The sequence below is a fragment of the Salvelinus fontinalis genome, chromosome 17 (assembly GCF_029448725.1).
Source record: "Salvelinus fontinalis isolate EN_2023a chromosome 17, ASM2944872v1, whole genome shotgun sequence".
NCBI lineage: Eukaryota > Metazoa > Chordata > Actinopteri > Salmoniformes > Salmonidae > Salvelinus > Salvelinus fontinalis.
In genome coordinates, this window is record NC_074681.1 from 32309217 (window position 1) to 32328937 (window position 19721).

A 19721-nucleotide genomic window follows, 5' to 3' on the forward strand; every position below is an offset into this window, starting at 1 on the left:
TAATTATGTACAATTCTGGCAAATTAATTACAGTCTTTGTTAGGAAGAAATGGTCTTCACACAGTTCGCAATGAGCCATACGGCCCAAACTGTTGCATATAACCTGACTCTGCTTGCACGGAATGCAAGAGAAGTGACAATTTCCCAAGTTAATATTGCCTGCTAACATTAATTTCTTGTAACTAAATATGCATGTTGAAAAAATATATATACTTTTGTATTGATTTTAAGGCATTGATGTTTATGGTGAGGTACATTCGTACAACGTTTGTGCTTTTAAATCATCACCCGTTTGGCGACGTAGGCTGTGATTCGATGATAAATTAACAGGCACCGCATTGATTATATGCTACGCAGGACAAGCTAGTTAACCTAGTAATATCATCAACCATGTGTAGTTAACTAGTGATTATGTGAAGATAGTGTTTTTATAAGATAAGTTTAATGCTAGCTAGCAACTTACCTTGGCTCCTTGCTGCACTCACGTAACAGGTGGTCAAGCCTGCCACGCAGTTTCCTCGTGGAATGCAATCAGCCATAGTCGGCGTCCAAAAAGGCTGATTTTTCAAGTTGTCATAACATCGGCCATTATTTAAAAAAATTGGCCATACCGATTAATAGGGCAACCTCTAGTAAGGACTAACTAATTCCAGGTATATTCAATGAGAGATGATTGGTTTAAAATAAAAAAAAGGTTTTACAAAAGGTTTTTCGCCCCTCATCAAAACCACAGTTTTGTTTGAGCTTTCACATATTTTCCCAAAACCACAGGAGGACACATGACCTTCAAAGACCTGTGTTTATTGGTTATTATGCATCCTACTAGTGTGGCTCAAAAGGATGATGGGGACATTCTAACCAGCCAGAGGAGGATCTATTTGTACATGCTGTTTATAATTCTGTTTATTATGCCGGGATGCTTTGAGCAGCTGAGGAGCAGCTGATGAAAGGGGGGGGGGGGGGGGAGTCATTGTGTGGAGTGAATGGATCTGAAGAGACAGTTGTAGGGGTGAGGAACGGAGGATAATATTATTTAAAAGGGGGGGGGGGGGTCTGTAGAGGTAAAGGAGCACCATAGGGGATAAACATGCCCATTTAAGTCCAACTCGCTCTCTGGAGAGGGGGTATCAAAAGGAAATAGCTCAGACGCTGTCCTATCTCGACCTCTCTCATTTGCATAATTACAGACGAGACCAGTGTATGCAGACAGAAAAGGAGGTAAGGAATAGAAATTGAGTTCAAAGTGGTGGAAAAGAACAGAGAGCGTCATACAGTAGAAGGAACGGGCTAGGCAGACAACAGCTTCACATCAGTCTAAATGTAAAGGTAAACGTATCTCAATAGGCCTGACACACACACAGCTTGTGATGTGGTCTGAGACAAGGTAGACGCATCACAAGACATTTGCCTCAAGGCATGAGCAGTAAGCACCATCTTATATCTGATAATTAAACTGTATTTGAGATAATAGGCAGTCATGTACATGCCTTCAGAAAAGTATTCACACCCCTTGACGTTGTCCACATTTGTTGTGTTACAGCCCAGACTTAAAATGGATTAAATTGAGTCACTGTGTCACTGGCCTACACACACAAAATTACAAATTAATACAAAATTAAAAGCTTAAATGTCTTGACTCAATAAGTATTCAACCCCTTGGTAATGACAAGCCTAAATAAGTTCAGGAATAAACATTTGCTTAACAAGTCTCATAGTAAGTTGCATGGAGTCACTGTGCGCAATAACAGGATTTGTGAATGACTACCTCATCGCTGTACCCCACATGTAATGAATTACCTGTAAAGTCCTTCAGTCGAGCACTGAATTTCAAAACAGATTCAACCACAAAGACCAGGGAGGTTTTCCAATGCCTTACAAAGGGCACCTATTGGTAGATGGGTAATTGAATATCGCTATGAGCATGGTGAAGTTATTAATTACACTTTGGATGGTTTATCAATACACCCAGACTACAATGATACAAGGTGTCCTACCTAACTCAGTTGCCAGTGACGAAGGAAACCGCTCAGAAATTTCACTATGAGGCCAACGACGACACAAAAAAAATTGAGTTTAATGGCTGTGATAGAAGAAAACTGAAGATGGACTAACACTGTACTTACTCCACAATACTAACTTAAACAGCAGAGTGAAAATAAGGAAGCCTGTACAGAATAAAAATATTCCAAAACATACATCCTGTTTGCAGCAAGGGACTAAAGTTCATTAGCAAAAAATGTGCAAAGAAATTAACTGACCTGAATAGAAAGTGTTATGTTTGGGGCAAATCCAACAACACGTCACCGAGTACCACTCTTCATATTTTCAAGCATGGTGGTGACTGCATCCTGTTATTGGTATGCTTGTCTTCGGCAAAGGACTAGAGTTTTTCCTTCTAAAAATAAACTGAATAGAGCTAAGCACAGACAAAACCCTAGAGGAAAACCTGGTTCAGTCTGCTTTCCAACAGACACTGGGAGACAAACTCCCCTTTCAGCAGCACAATAACCTAAAACACAAGGCCAAATATACACTGGAGTTGCTTACCAAGATGACATTGTAACTAGGCCACTCGGAAACATTCATTTTTGACATAAATCTGCTTGAAAATCTATGGCATGACTTGAAAATGGCTGTATAGCAATCAACAACAACCAACTTGACAGTGCTTGAAGAATAATGTGCAAATGTTGTACAATCCTGGTATGCAAAGCTCTTAGAGACTTACCCAGAAAGAGTAATAGCTGTAATCACTGCCAAAGGTGATTCTAACATGTGAATACTTATGTAAATGAGATATTTCATTTAAGAAATTTGCAACAATTTCTAAATACATGTGGGGTATTGTGTGTAGATGGGTGAGAGCAAAACAGTTTACACTGAACAAAAAATATAAAACGCAACATATAAAGTGTTGGTCCCACGAGCTGAAAGCTTTCAGAAATGTTCATATACAAAAAGCTTATTTCTCTCAAATGTTGTGCACAAATTAGTTTACTACCAGGTTAGCTAGCATTTCTCCTTTGCCAAGGTATTCCATCCACCTGACAGAAGCTGAATAAACATCACAATTACACAGGTGCACCTTGTGTTGGGGACAAAAAAGGTCATCAAAAGGTGCCGTTTTGTTACAACACAATGCCAAAGATATCTCAAGTTAAGGGTGAGCAATTGGAATGCTGACTTGAGGAATATCCACCAGAGCTGTTGCCAGACAATTTAAGGTAAATGTCTACCATAAGCCACCTCCAACGTCGTATAAGATAATTTGGCAGTACGTCCAACCGGCCTCACAACCGCAGACCACGTGTAACCACGCCAGCCCAGGACCTCCACATCCAGCTTATTCCCCTGCGGGATTGTCTGAGACCAATCACCCAGACAGCTGATGAAAATGTCAGTACACAATTTCTGGAAGCTAAAAATGTCCCAGTTCTTCTATGGCCTGCATACTCGCCAATTGAACATGTTTCGGATGCACTGGATCGTCGTGTACAACAGCGTGTTCCAGTTCCTGCCAATATCCAGCAATTTCTGGATTGGTTCTCTGATCCATGGAGCTACTTTCTTTTTTTAAAGGTATCTGTATTCCAAGTCATGTAAAATCCATAGATTATGGCCTAATTCATTCGTTTCAATTGACTGATTTCCTTATATAAACTGTAACTCAATAAAATTATTGTGTTGTGTTAATATTTTTGTTCAGTGTAATTAGTTTAATTCAGGCTGTAACACAACAAAATGTGGAATAAGTCAAATAAATATGAATTCTTTCTGAAGACACTAAAATCGGTGAGCCAACCGGAAAACAGACAGCTGAGGAGAACGTTATTTCTAATTAATGCTGCATCTTACTTCCAGTTGACTACTGCATGTACAATGAACATGCTACTCACACAGGGGAGAATAATATGGAATAACAATATAAATCAACTCGTGCAGATTCACAATAACCTCTTCTTTAGAGCGACAGTTTCTGACCATATAATCAATGCAGTGTTCCTTCTGCACCAAATAATTAGTGCCATGAATGGTATCTAGCCACTGCAGTCACAAATACAAAAAGGGGAGGACTTGAGCTATAGATCACACACAAAAGGCTACAGAAGTTATTTTCCCCATTCAAGATGATATTACTAATCCTAATTTACAGCCACGTAATGAGCACCCAGCATGTTTGGTCAGTGAGTCTCAGAGAGGAGAGACTCCCTGCATCCATAACCTGAAATAAGAGCATCAGCGGAGGTTGCCTGGCACCCTGGTCTGCAGTATGACCTATCTTAAGTTAAGCCCTTTTCCCTCTGAGGCAGCTTAGAAAGTTACTGATTCTCAACAGAACATGTCTCTGTGTCCCAAATGGCACCCCAAACGGCACCCTATTCCCTTTACAGTCCACTACTTTTGACCAGGGTCCCTTGGGCTCTGGTCAAAAGTAGAGCACTATAGAGTTGGCTGGGAATTGCCAGGGACCTCACGATTCTCTACTTTCACAATACTTTGGTGCCGATACGACATGTATTGCGATTATCATGATGACATATGTATTGTGATGATGTTCCAAACATATTGCTCACCATGTCTGCTGCAGAGGAACAAGATTTCGATCAGTTTAAAAAAAAGCTGAAAACAAAAATTGGCCCCCTATTAAAAGATGCGATACGCAGAAATCACTCACCATTTCCTGTTGTTTTCTAAAGTTCTAAAGGTTTGACTAATTTCTGTTTGACAAAACAAGAAATGTATTGTGTAGTGAATCATTGTACCATATAGATAACCAATAACATTGCATTTTCAGCTGGTGTACAAAACCGAAAGTAAAATACGCACCAACTTAATGGGATGCATAGAAATAGTGCACAGAGAACATATCTACAGCTTCTTAGAATGACATATCTAACATTTCTATGTGAATTTGGTTGGTCGCCCAAAAAGGTACAGATTGCAGCTTTAAAAAGGAGGACAAGCTGTGAAGGAAAAATACTGGAATTTTGGTGCAGGTACAGCTAAATAATATTGTGATAGTGAAAACAATACGATATACAGTGCCTTCAAATGTATTCATACCCCTTGACTAATTCCACAGTTGTGTTACAGCCTGAATTCAAAATGGATTAAACATTTCTCACCCATCGGTGACATTTTTAAATTGATGTACACTGAACAAAAAATGTAAAAAGCAACAAAGTCAAAGATTTTCTTAAAAGGAAATAAGTAAATTGAAATCAAATTCATTAGGCCCTAATCTATGGATTTCACATGACTGGGTATGCAGATATGCATCGATAGATACCTTAAAAAAAAGTAGGGGGGGTGGATCAGAAAACCAGTCAGTATCTGGAATGACCACCATTTGCCTCGTGCATTATGCTGAAACATGAGGTGATGCCAGGGGGATGAATGTCACGACAATGGGCCTCAGGATCTCGTCACAGTATCTCTGTGCATTCAAAATGGCCACCAATAAATAGCAATTGTGTTCATTGTGTGTAGCTTATGCATGCCCATACCATAACCCCACCATGGGGAACTCTGTTCAGAAAACCACTTGCCCACAAGATGTCATACATACTGTCTGCAATCTGCCCGGTACAGCTGAAACCGGGATTCAACCGTGAAGGGCAAACTTCTCCAGCGTCCCAGTGGCCATCGAAGGTGTGCATTGGCCCACTGAAGTCGATTATGACACCGAACTGATGTCACGTCAAGACCCTGGTAAGGACGACGAGCACACAGATAAGCTTCCCTGAGATGGTTTCTGACAGTTTGTGCAGAAATTCTTTGGTTGTGCAATCCCACAGTTTCATCAGCTGTCCAGGTGGCTGGTCTCAGATGATCAAACAGTTAAAAAAAGGAGGTCCTGGGCTGGCGTAGGTACACGTGGTCTGCTGTTGAGGCCAGTTAGACGTACTGCCAAATTCTCTAAACTGACGTTGGAGGCGGCTTATGGTAGAGAAATTAACATTCAATTCTCCAGCAACAACTCTGGTGGAAATACACCCTGAATCAAAACATGTTATAAATCACTGCTGTGAGTGATTAACAGCTTTGCACACCTGGAATGTACAATATTTGCCCCAAATTCTTTTCAGATTTCTTCAAGCTCTGGCAAATTGGTTGTTGATCATTGCACGACAAACATTTAAGTCTTGCCATAGAGATTCAAGCAGATTTAAGTCAAAATTAACTAGGCCAGTCAGGAACAGTCACTGTCATCTTGGTAAGCAACTCCAGTGTAGATTTGGCCTTGTGTTTTAGGTTATTGCTCTGCTGAAAGGTGAATTAATCTCCCAGGGTCGGTTGGAAAGCAGGTGTTCGCCTGTGCTTAGCTCCATTCAGTTTCTTTTTTTATCCTGAAAAACTCCAGTCCTTAAAGATTACAAGAATACCCATAACATGATGCAGCCACCACTACGCTTGAAAATATTTGTCACAAACTTAACATGGTGTTCATGACAAAAGGTGAATTGCTTTGCCACATTTTTTGCAGTATTACTTCAGTGCCTTGTTGCAGGCTTCCTTCTTTTCACGCTGTCAAATTAGGTTAGTATTGTGGAGTAACTACAATGTAGTCGATCCATCCTCAGTTCTCTTATCAAAGTCATTAAACTAACAGATTTAAAGTCACCATTAGTAAAAAAAAATAAACAGAATTCCACTTTGACATTATGGAGTATTGTGTGTAGGCCAGTGACAAAAGAAAACCATTTTAATGGAGGCTGTAACACAACATGTGTAAAAAGTCAGAACTAATATCCCGATATGCAACCATTGCACCCCCCCCCCCCCCCCCTCCCCACCGTATCACTACTGTAAAGGGAATAGGGTGCCATATCTGCCCAAAGTAAGCCTTGCTCTAAATTTCTTCAAAAGCAGCCTGCCTGGCATGTCCAACCTGAAGTCGACTGAGTATCAGCCAAGGGGCGGCAGGTAGCCTGGCTGGGTAGGAGCGTTGGGCTAATCCCCAAGCTGACAAGGTAAAAATCTGTCATTCTGCCCCTGAGCAAGGCAGTTAACCCACTGTTCCCCGAGTGCCAAAGACGTGGATGTTGATTAAGGCAGCCCCCCGCACCTCTCTGATTCATAGCAATCGGGTTAAAATGTGGAAGACATTTCAGTTGAATGCATTCAGTTGTACAACTGACTAGGTATCCCCCTTTCCCCAAAACATCAGTTCATACAGGGCAAGCAAGATACTTGATGTAATGCCATGATGATCTCTGCTTAAAAACACAAGATGGAGAATCACTTTATGACAGGGCCACAAAGCCCTAAACGGATTGTGAAATAACATAACTCAGGCTGGCTGGGTCAGACTCAAGGCTTCTCAAACAGAACTAGATCCCACTTTAAATAAACTGCAACTGTCAATGCTTAGTGAAGCCTTCTAAACAATTTATACTGCTTATATATATATTTCTAAAATTGTAGTTTGTTTATGTGATTCAGAACTATTTTGACAAGAGTATCGTAATGGTGATGGACTTAGTCCATGAGAGGAGTGTTAAGCTTAACAGTCCATCCTTTCGAAAGGAGAATAACCCTCCTTATATTACTCATAAGAGTCCCCATAGAGGCATCAGTTTCTCTCTCTCAGCAGTGATTTGTCATTACCCATATGCCTCTACAGGCCTGCTGCTGTGGTAGGACAGCAACAGACAGCCCCCTGATAAGTCTTCCTTTCAGCAGCCCATCTTCATACTGTCTGACCTCACTCACATCCTCTGTCCCAAATGGATCCATATTCCGTTCATGGTGCACTACTTTTGACCAGGGCCTTATGGCTGGCATTTGAACGACACCCAAAACATCCACCTACACGCTCCTTTCCAATCATACTATGAGCAGTCCCCAGTACTCTCGCTCTCTTCTTTAACCTCCCTCCCTATACATACAGTACCAGTCAAAAGTTTGGACACACCAACTCATTCAAGGGTTTTTCTTTATTTTTACTATTTTCTACATTGTAAAATAATAGTGAAGAGGTCAAAACTATGAAATCGGAACGGAATGGCCGATTGCAAGTTTTCATAACAATCGGTAATCTATATTTTTGGACACCGATTATGGCCGATTACATTGCACTCCACGAGGAGACTGCATGCCAGGCTGACTACCTGTTATGCGAGTGCAGCAAGGAGCCAAGCTAAGGTGCTAGCTAGCATTAAACGTATCTTATAAAAAACAATCAATCTTAACATAATCACTAGTTAACTACACATGGTTAATGATATTACTAGTTTATCTAGCGTGTCCTGCGTTGCATATAATCGAAGCGGTGCCCGTTGATTTATCATTGAATCACAGCCTACTTCGCCAAACGGGTGATGATTTAACAAGCGCATTCGCGAAAAAAGCACCGTCGTTGCACCAATGTACCTAACCATAAACATCAATGCCTTTCTTAAAATCAATACACAAGTATATATTTTTAAATCTGCATATTTAGTTAATATTGCCTGCTAACATGAATTTCTTCTAACCAGGGAAATTGTGTCACTTCTCTTGCATTCTGTGCAAGCAGAGTCAGGGTATATGTAACAGTTTGGGTCGTTGCTTACTGTGTGAAGACCATTTCTTCCTAACAAAGACCGTAATTAATTTGCCAGAATTGTACATAATTATGACATGACATTGAAAGTTGTACAATGTAACAGCAATATTTAGACTTGGGGATGCCACCCATGAGATAAAATACGGAACGGTTACGTATTTCACTGAAAGAATAAACGTTTTGTTTTCGAAGTGATAGTTTCCGGATTTGACCATATTAATGACCTTAGGCTCGTATTTCTGTGTGTTTATTATAATTAAGTCTATGATTTGATAGAGCAGTCTGCCTACCACTGCTCAGTCAGCAGCATGCTCGTAAGAATTCAGTCAAACAGCACTTTCCTGCATTTGCCAGCAGCTCTACGCTGTGCTTCAAGCATTGCGCTGTTTATGACTTCAAGTCTATCAACTCCCGAGATCGGGCTGGCAATACTAAAGTACCTATTAGAACATCCAATAGTCACAGGTATATGAAATACAAATGGTATAGTTAGAAATAGTCCTATAATTCCTGTAATAACTTCAACCTAAAACTTCTTACCTGGGAATATTGAAGACTCATGTTACAAGAAACAACCAGCTTTCATATGTTCTGAGCAAGGAACTTAAACGTTAGCTTTTTTACATGGCACATATTGCACTTTTACCTTCTTCTCCAACACTTTGTTTTTGCATCATTTAAACCAAATTGAACATGTTTCATTATTTATTTGAGACTAAATTGATTTTATTGATGGCATATTAAGTTAAAATAAGTGTTCATTCAGAATTGTTGTAATTGTCACCATTACAAATAGAGGTCGCCCGATTAAATCGGAATGGCCGATTAATTAGGGCCGATTTCAAGTTCATAACAATCGGATATCTGTATTTTTGGACACCGATTTGGCCGTTTTTTTTCCCCCCACCTTTATTTAATCTTTATTTAACTAGGCAAGTCAGTTAAGAATGACGGCCTAGGAACGGTGGGTTAACTGCCTCGTTCAGGGGCAGAATGACAGATTTTTACCTTGTCAGCTCGGGGGATTCAATCTTGCGACCTTACTAGTCCTTACTTACTAGTTAACTTGTCCAATGATCTAACCACCTGATTACATTGCACTCCACGAGGAGCCCGCCTGTTATGCGAATGCAGTAGAAGCCAAGGTAAGTTGCTAGCTAGCATTAAACGTATCTTATAAAAAACAATCAATCAATCATAATCACTAGTTAACTACACATGGTTGATGATATTACTAGTTTGTTTATCTAGCGTGTCCTGCGTTGCATATAATCAATGCGGTGCGTATCGTTGCTCCAATGTGTACCTAACCATAAACATCAATGCCTTTCTTAAAATCAATACACAGAAGTATATATTTTTAAACCTGCATATTTAGCTAAAAGAAATCCAGGTTAGCAGGCAATATTAATCAGGTGAAATTGTGTCACTTCTCTTGCGTTCATTGCATGCAGAGTCAGTGTATATGCAACAGTTTGGGCTGCCTAATTTGCCAGAATTTTACATAACTATGACATAACATTGAAGGTTGTGCAATGTAACAGGAATATTTAGACTTATGGATGCCACCCGTTAGATAAAATACGGAACGGTTCCGTATTTCACTGAAAGAATAAACGTCTTGTTTTCGAGATGATAGTTTCCGGATTCTACCATATTAATGACCTAAGGCTCGTATATCTGTGTTATTATGTTATAACTAAGTCTATGATTTGATAGAGCAGTCTGACTGAGCGGTGGTAGGCAGCAGCAGTCTCGTAAGCATTCATTCAAACAGCACTTTCCTGCGTTTTGCCAGAAGCTCTTCACTGTGCTTCAAGCCTATCAACTCCCGAAATTAGGCTGGTGTAACCGATGTGAAATGGCTAGCTAGTTAGCGGGGTGCGCGCTAATAGCGTTTCAAACGTCACTCGCTCTGAGACTTGTAGTTATTCCTTGCTCTGTATGGGTAACGCTGCTTCGAGGGTGGCTGTTGTGGGTGTGTTCCTGGTTTGAGCCCAGGTAGGAGCGAGGAGAGGGATGGAAGCTATACTGTTACACTGGCAATAAAGTGTCTATAAGAACATCCAATAGTCAAAGGTTAATGAAATACAAATGGTATAGAGAGAAATAGTCCTATAATTCCTATAATAACTACAACTTAAAACTTCTTACCTGGGAATATTGAAGACTCATGTTAAAAGGAACCACCAGCTTTCATATGTTCTCATGTTCTGAGCAAGGAACTTAAACGTTAGCTTTCTTACATGGCACATATTGCACTTTTACTTTCTTCTCCAACACTTTGTTTTTGCATTATTTAAACCAAATTGAACATGTTTCATTATATATATTTGAGGCTAAAATGATTGATGTATTATATTAAGTTAAAATAAGTGTTCATTCATTATTGTCGCAATTGTCATTATTACAAATAAATAAAAACAAATTGGCCGATTAATCGGTATCGGCTTTTTTGGTCCTCCAATAATCGGTATCGGCGTTGAAAAATCATAAATCGGTCGACCTCTAGTTATTGGTAATGTTTCCAGAGACATGCAAGGCTGCCTGAGAAAAACATGCTGGTTATATTGAACCCACACTACCTGATTATGTTGTCCCATTCCAGCACTCAGAAGTAACTTGGAGAGGAGAGCCAAGGGCCAAAGACACTGAGCCTGTATTATACAGACAGTCACAGCCTCCATCCACCATTATAGGTTCTAGTGGCTTGGACATACCCAGTGTTTGAATTAGGCTGGTACACACCGGTACCAGCACCTGAAATGTTCTACTGCTTTAGAACCAGCACCTCATAAAATATTGGCTTTAAAATATTGTGGAATAATGTCACCTAAATATATACAGTACCGGGCAACCAAAATGAGTACCAGACCCCTTTTCAGTCAACGGACACATCCACAAGAAATACTGATGATGAGAAATGGGGAAAACACCAAAAGTGGTTGATGTAAAAATGTACAGACTTTGCCAATCATGGATATTCAGACATGCATGTTGCAGAGCAGACCACTCAATATTTCAGAGAATTGCATCTCTACATGAGACATTCAGCTTGAATAGGCTATACCCATTTAGTAGACACTTTGAATGGATCAATTGAAATGCATATTAGCATGTGTGTCAGAGTGTTATACCATGTCACCATTGGTGTGTCTTTCATGCTGAAATTGAAAACAAAGAGAAGCACAAAGGAGTCTTTCTTTATGAAGAGGATGCTGTCTGCTCTGTTGCACCATGGTGGCGTCCCAAATGGCACCCTATTCCTTATATATTGCACTACTTTTGACCAGGAACAATAAGGCTCTGGTTAAAAGTAGTGATCTTTATTGGGAATAGGGTGCTATTTGGGGCACATTCCCATATTTCAACATGTCACATGGGACTGAGAGGCAGACTGGATTGCCATGTTGCCTGCCCCCATGTACAGTAATAACAGCACACATTCAGATAAACAGGCCTATTAGAAGCATTATAAGTCAATAACACAGATCCACTGCCAGGGAAGGAGGACAGAAACCCTAGCTAAGTGGAATATGCTTAGTAATGATTTCTGCATGGCATTTGGAAAGAGTCTCTAAGGAATTAAAGAACTTAAAATAAACCAATATCGGCCTATAATAGTTAAGAGCAAATTAAGCAATCATTACAATGTTGCCAGTAAATGTTTCCGAAATGTTATCGCTATAGGCTACTTGACAAACCAATGCAATAAAATTCAGTGTGAACTTCAAAATGGTTAAGTCGTGTTATTTATCAAAACACTCACCACCAGCACACAGGAACATTTAACTTTAAGCTAATATTCTTATACATTAGGCAATTATTAAGATATGGGCTGCCTAAAATACTTCACCGTCGATATTCTCTCGGTCGCTGATATGCTGCAGGTTGCAGCCCGTATCCTCCCGACTCAACTCCGGCTCCGGGTTGTGCGACTCCAGCCTCGAATGGGCATTTCTCCGGAGCTTCGGGCTCGAAGACACACAGCAAGAGCTCGTGCTTCCCATCTTTCCAATCCGTTACAATATTGCTCTCTTCAAAGAATGATATTAGTCGGTTCAAATTGATACTGAAGATGGGAAGAAGATCAGAGCACCAAGGGTGAAACCGTCGCTGCGACCAGCACGTAAATGCACTGTTATTGATAAATCCTCGCACAGTCAACGAGATAATCAATAGACGCAGCAGAGAAAAATGACAGATTTTACACTGTAAACCGTTGCAGCCAGCCCACCTTCCTTTTATCTTCCACAGTCTGCCAAGCCCACGCATTAACCACGCTATTGACTGCTATTTAAATCAGACGTGCCAGGGGTGTAATCATTAGTCCAAACAGTTGCAAAATGATTTGCAACAAAATCGGCATAATAAACATCTTGCCAGGGCCGTATTCATTACACCAATTCTGTTGCAAAACGTTTCTTAAACGGAAGCAAACGAAATGAAATGGGGAGTTAGCTACCTGAATCTGTCCAATATAAACTTTATTTTTTCTCTGTGTGCTTCCGTTTAGTTGTAAAACGGTAAACGGTTTCCGTTATGAATACGCCCCTTGACGTGTCCGAGACGTTTTAACAGAGGGGAAGAAGTGAAGCGAGAGGTTTTACTACTCCCAAAATCTGTCCACGAAAATAAGCGTTTTTGAATCGAGATCAATGAATAAGAATTGTTTTATCGAGGTCAATGAGAGAGTGTAGCATTTGGTAAACAAAACATTTGAATTGCTAATTTGCTACTTGAGGCTTATTTGATCTAATCTCATTTTCATAATGGTTAGGTTTTCACGAATGCACTGATGTAAGTGGACGCACGTGACATTTCAACAACTTTGAAAATATTGGAGTTGTGCCGGATTTTATAGAGATAGAGGACTCATCATGGCTAAAACCTGTTTTAGCATGGATATTGCCATTGAGGGCTTCCACCAAGTAGTCAACTGGGTATGGTTTCCTATGAGTTGGGAGCAGGGTTGGGTAAGTTACTTACTTTCTAAATGTAATCCATTACAGTTACCTGTCCATAATTGCAATCAGTAATGTAACTTTTGGATTACCCAAACTCAGTAACATAATCTGATTACATTGTTACTTTTAGATTACTTTCCCCATAAGAGGCATTAGAAGAAGACAAAAATGTATGTTACCAATTGAATGACATCTACTGCAGGTTAAATCAATGTTAAAGTTTACATAGCTGGCCATATATGGATGTTAACTTTTACTTTATGGGTTGGTTATATGAAGGCTTCTTCTACCCCATCGCTTTCTACATCATATAATAATATGATTAAATTATATCTTTACATCAAAAACCAAAGTCTATCAGAATTACAGTCATTCCAATAAATGTTACACCCCTTAATCTTCAAGAATAGGACTTGTAAATATGGAAGTATAGATTAGCCAAATAAAATCAAATGCTATTGGTCACATACACATTTAGCAGATGTTATTGGGGGTGTAGCAAAATGCTTGTGCTTCTAACTCCGACAGTGCAGTAAAATCTAACAAGTAATATCTAACAATTTCACAACATATACCCAATACACACAAATCTAAGTAAAGGAATTATGAATTAAGAATATATAAATATATGGACGAGCAATGTCAGAGTGGCATAGACTAAGATAAAATAGTATAGAATACAGTATATACATGAGATGAGTAATGCAAGCTATGTAAACATTATAAAAATGAATAGTGTTCCATTTATGAAAGTGTCCAGTGATTTCAAGTCTATGTATATAGGCAACAGCCTCTATGTGCTAGTGATGGCTAGTTAACAGTCTGTTGGCCTTGAGATAGAAGCTGTTTTTCAGTCTCTCGGTCCCAGCTTTGATACACCTGTATCACTGACCTTGCCTTCAAGATGATAGCGGGGTGAACAGGCAGTGGCTCGGGTGGTTGTTGTCCTTGATTATCTTTTTGGCCTTCCTGTGACATCGGGTGCTGTAGGTGTCGTGGAGGGCAGGTAGTTTGCCCCCGGTGATGTGTTGGGCAGACGGCACCACCCTCTGGAGAGCCCTGCGGTTGCGGGCAGAGCAGTTGCAGTAACAGGCGGTGATTCTGCCAAACCAAATTTCTTCAGCCTCCTGAGGTTGAAGAGGCGCTATTGTGCCTTCTTCATCACTCTGTCTGTGTGGGTGGACCATTTCAGTTTGTCAGTGGTGTGTACGCTGAGGAACTTGAAGATTTGGAGGTGTGCTTGGCCACGCACTCATGGGTGAACAGGGCGTGCAGGAGGGGGCTGAGCACGCACCCTTGTGGGGCCCCAGTGTTGAGGATCAGCGAAGTGGAGGTGTTGTTTTACGAATGACTTATTAGCCAGCCCTACTCTGTTGTTTATGATTTTGTTGTCATGGAGGACTGATTGGGCTCATTAATTCGAGGTAAAAAATAAATGCTGCGCTCAAGGAATGGCATGCTTTGAGCACTACTGAAAAATAAATGCCATATGCTGCATTTACTATAGGCCTATTGTTTACATTTTTGTTGGTGACACTTTGATATCTTGATAATATGCAGCTGTTTAAAGGGCAAATCCACAGATGAAACAATAACAAAACGGGTGCCCTGCCTCTGTTTTGGTAAAAAAGCTGAGGGATGGGCCTTGAGAAATGTTTCCACTCTCAGATGAATAGACAGAGCTAAGGATGCAAGCACTGACCATCCATGACATAAAACATATTGTTTTAACCATGTTATGAGGCTATAAAGTGTTTGTTTACATTTACAATGTTTTCAAACATTGGAGTAAAACAAGCTTATATTTTGGGTTCTCATGGAGTGTGACAGTTGAACTAACCTCATGAAGCATTTATAAGTTATATATAATATATTGATTCTTGAAGATTATAAGTCCAAAAATGAATGTATAAACTACAGATTAAAGGGGCAATCTGTAGTTTTATGTAATTTGATTTAAGTCTATCAAAAGTGTTCAAGTTTAAGCATGTGTCCATTAGGCCTATTAGGCTTTTTTTTATTTTATGAATTAGATAGAGCAATAAAAGCCCCACTTCCATAGGCTTGGAGCCGAACTATGCAGCTGTTGCAAGAGCACATTTTTCACTGGCTGTCCACTGGTTTCAAAAACAATGATTGATAGGCAGCTTAAACTTCTTGAATTCAACCATTATTGGGTTCAAAAACACATTTAGATTTGTGCACAACCATCCACAACAACCACAAGCCGTAAGGCGCAAAAAACTAAATGAGAGAGCAGCAGTGTGATTCACATCCATGTGCTATGTAGATATCAATAATAGGTGCTATCCATATCACCGTAGACTACACCATACACCACTGCTGTCATCCTACCTCCAAGCGTTTATTCCAGTTGGATAATCTTTGAATGCCGACAGTAGTTGCACCATTGAATGATATATGTTGGACTGTAGTCTACAAAAGCCTATTTCTGCTCTTTTCCCACGATCCATCAAACACATTTGGTCTGTCATCATAGTGGTCTCTGACTTGTGGTCAGACTCGCTCAGGTGGAACAAACTTAAATGTACGTCTTTTTTCAATGGTGATTTGAATGTCATTGAGAAAACAGAGAACTGTCAAATATTTTTTATCGTTAACATCCTTTCTGATTTTAAAAGTAATCCTCGAAGTAATCATATAGTTTAAAAAAATAATCTGTAATCCGATATTTTTGCTGGTAACATAACGGATTACATAAAATACAAAGATGAGTCCTATATCTATCACTATGGCCTGTTATTCACACACATCTGCCCTCTCATTGATTACAATGGTCCCACCTGATCTCGCCTCCTCCTGCCTGCATTCCATATTTTATAGCATGTATTTTCATTGTTACAATGGTCACTTGACTATCTTGTCAATATAATAAACAATCTTTGTTTTTTAGCAGTTATAACAAAAATGTAAATGGAGCTCTACTATGGCACATATGATGGCACTTAAAATGCATGCTCCTGCTGTCACAATGACAGAGGCAACACAGTTGTAGCTTGAAAAGGTTCCAGATCAAGTTAGTGGTTACAAATTAGCTCAGCGCAAGACAGCGAGAGTGTGTGTGTGTACAGTGGTGTAATGAGTTCAGACAGGCACAGTTATCAAGATCAATGTGACATGGCTAGACATGGCTTTGACTGTGCAATGGGCTCTAGAGAGAGCAAGAGACTGTGACGAATGGGATCTGTCTGACTGTAAGCCACAGAACACACACCTATGGTGCTTTTCCACCTAGACTTACCCCCACACCATTGTGTTACCAGTGTTTCTTGTTAATGTAAGCTAGTGTTATTGTGTTTCCATCAGGAGTGTAACACTAAAGACTTGTGGCGAGCAGAATCAATAACCTTTGCATCATTCAAGACTGTTGCTTTGTGAGGTGTTAAAGTTCACAGTTAGCCATTGTTATGTAAATGCTAGCGTACAAGTACCCAGCGCCTTGGCAAGTCAGGTCAGGTCTGCCGGAGCCATGGCACAGTGAGACGCAGGTAGATGGAAACAGAAAAGCCTTAGCCTTTTGGGTAAACGCTGGGGTAAATCCTTAGTGGAAAAGAACTACTAGCCTACTGTAAGAGGCCAGCTGCCAGGCTGGAGGCCTATGATATGACCTTATCTGTTAATGCCAGACAGACGGACGGATGGACAGGACAGACATGTTAACACCATTCCAAACAAAGACATGACAGATCAAATTCTCACAAAAGGTTTACAGATTCCTGGTGTGAATTGGTGGTGCTTTGACAGATCAGATGAGGCTTTACATCACATATACTTTAGAATACCATAGCAGTAGCAGGAGTATATAGAATAAACATGAAGACTCTCTCTCTCTCTCCCCTCCTCTACCGCACCTGCGGTCTCATCCTCTGAATGCTCGGCTATGAAGAGCCAACTGACATTTACTCCAGAGGTGCTAACCTATTGCACCCTCAACAACCACTGTGATTACTATTATTATTGTTATTAGACCCTGCTGTTTTATTTAACTAGGCAAATCAGTTAAGAACAAATTCTTATTTACAATGACGGCCTACCCCAGCGAAACCAAAACCCGGACGACGCTGGGACAATTGTGCGCCGCCCTATGGGACTCCAAATCACAGCTGGTTGTGATACAGCCTGGAATCGAACCAGGGTCTGTAGTGACGCCTCTAGCAGAGATTCAGATGCAGTGCCTTAGACCGCTGCGCCACTCAGGAGCCCATGGCTCCTCTCTAGGTTTCTTCCTAGGTTCCTGCCTTTCTAGTGAGTTTTTCCAAGCCACCGTGCTTCTACATCTGCATTGCTTGCTGTTTTAGGCTTGGTTTCTGTGTAAGCACTTTGTGACATCTGCGGATGTAAAAATGTAGTAATACCCTCTGTCCACAAGATGTCAGTGTTGAACTATTAGCGAAGGGAGAGGCTTCAGGATTAGACCAGTGAATTACTACATTACTAATTGCTCGATGGCGCCTTGTCCTGAGGTGGAAATTTCCACTTCAACCAAACAGGATGAACTTCAGGAGATGTTGCAATGCTGCTAATAAAATATTAAATATACACCCACCTCCAGTTGTTCAACTTCTAAGTGTTGATAGGTCCTATCTGACGGGTGCAATCCTCATGTACTAAGCATTTTAGGCAAACTGCCTAATGTACAGTAAGTAGTATTAGTAAAATCATTTGCCATATAACATGACCACGAAACACTCTGAGAGAAGTGAACACATATTACGTAGGAGATGTTCACAGATTGGCTTTACAAAACAAAACAGTAAGGAAAAACACCATTGTTTCAAGGTTTCATTCCAAGTCCTCTGTTTACAGTACCAACCCATCCACTTTGCAGTGTCCTGAAACAGAGAGAATGGTGTACTGCACTCTTTCAGAGAAATGCAAAACACTTTAAGAGAAATTAGAAATTCAAGGCTTAAAAATAACAAATAAAACTTGAGGGCAGTTTGTAGAGCATAAACCAGTTATTAATAAACAGCATTGCTGCTCTATAAAGCACTACACCGTTATTGTCATTTAGATCATTTACAGTAGACAGTGAAATAATTCTATAAGTGACTGATATTCCTTGGGACGTCAAGGATAGTAAATCCTTCTCTTATATGGAGTCCTGCTGATTATAGATCATAATCTGATGCCTGGACTATCATAATGAATTTGTCTCAGCATGACTCTGTTCAAATAAAGTTTAAATAAAAAAATGTAATGTTGGAACATGAGGTTTTTAGGTTATTTGCTCTAGGCAATATTTAAGTTTTGTGTAACAGCCTTCTGTTTTCTGTTGTGCAATGTTGTGATGACAGAGTTAAGGTATTTAAGGTGAAGATAAATTAGATGTGGGTTAGTATTTGTATTCATTATTGTGCTTGTTTTTTCTGCAACCTAGACTCAGGATAGACATAACATAGTAAATGTTTTTATGTCTCCCTCCATTTGGTATGATATGTTACTTTCGTGTGGTTTATGTTCTTATGTGGCTGTCCACCATCCATTTCGTATGATACGTTACAAATTGCAATTTGTACAATATGTTATGAATTTGCATTACATATAAACTCAGCAAAAAAATATATGTCCCTTTTTCAGGACCCTGTCTTTCAAAGATAATTTGTAAAAATCCAAATAACTTCAACAGATCTTCATTGTAAAAGTGTTTAAACCCGTTTCCCATGCTTACAGACGGTAGGCAATTAAGGTCACAGTTATGAAAACTTAGGACACTAAAAGAGGCCTTTCTACTGACTGAAAAACACCAAAAGAAAGATGCCCAAGGTTCCTGCTCATCTGCGTGAACGTGCCTTAGACATGCTGCAAGAAGGCATGAAGACTGCAGATGTGTCCAGGGCAATGAATTGTGATGTCCGTACCGAGAGACGCCTAAGACAGCGCTACAGGGAGACAGGATGGACAGCTGATCGTCCTCGCAGTGGCAGACCACATGTAACAACACCTACACAGGATTGGTACATCCGAACATCACATCTGCGGGACAGGTACAGGACAGCAACAACAACTGACTGAGTTACAGGAACGCACAATCCCTCCATCAGTGCTCAGACTGTCCGCAATAGGCCGAGAGAGGCTGGACTGAGGGCTTGTTGTAAGGTAGACTCCTCACTGGCAACGTTACCTATGGGCACAAACCCACTGTCGCTGGACCAGACAGGACTGGCAAAAAGTGCTCTTCA

General features: G+C 40.2%; 1 protein-coding gene across 4 annotated transcripts in view; it reads right to left on the reverse strand.

Moving 5' to 3' along the window:
- Positions 1 to 13066, reverse strand: part of LOC129814172 (cyclin-Y-like) — a 45016-nt gene extending 31950 nt beyond the window's left edge. For 3 of the 4 annotated variants that reach the window (XM_055867060.1, XM_055867057.1, XM_055867059.1), the window contains exon 1: positions 12408 to 13065. In XM_055867060.1, the coding sequence (XP_055723035.1) occupies positions 12408 to 12561 (154 nt within the window). In that variant the 5' untranslated portion in view covers positions 12562 to 13065. Of the gene's footprint in view, positions 1 to 12407 lie in introns of all 4 variants that reach the window. The other variant, XM_055867056.1, reaches the window with a different exon arrangement.
- Between the last annotated feature and the right edge of the window lie 6655 nt (positions 13067 to 19721).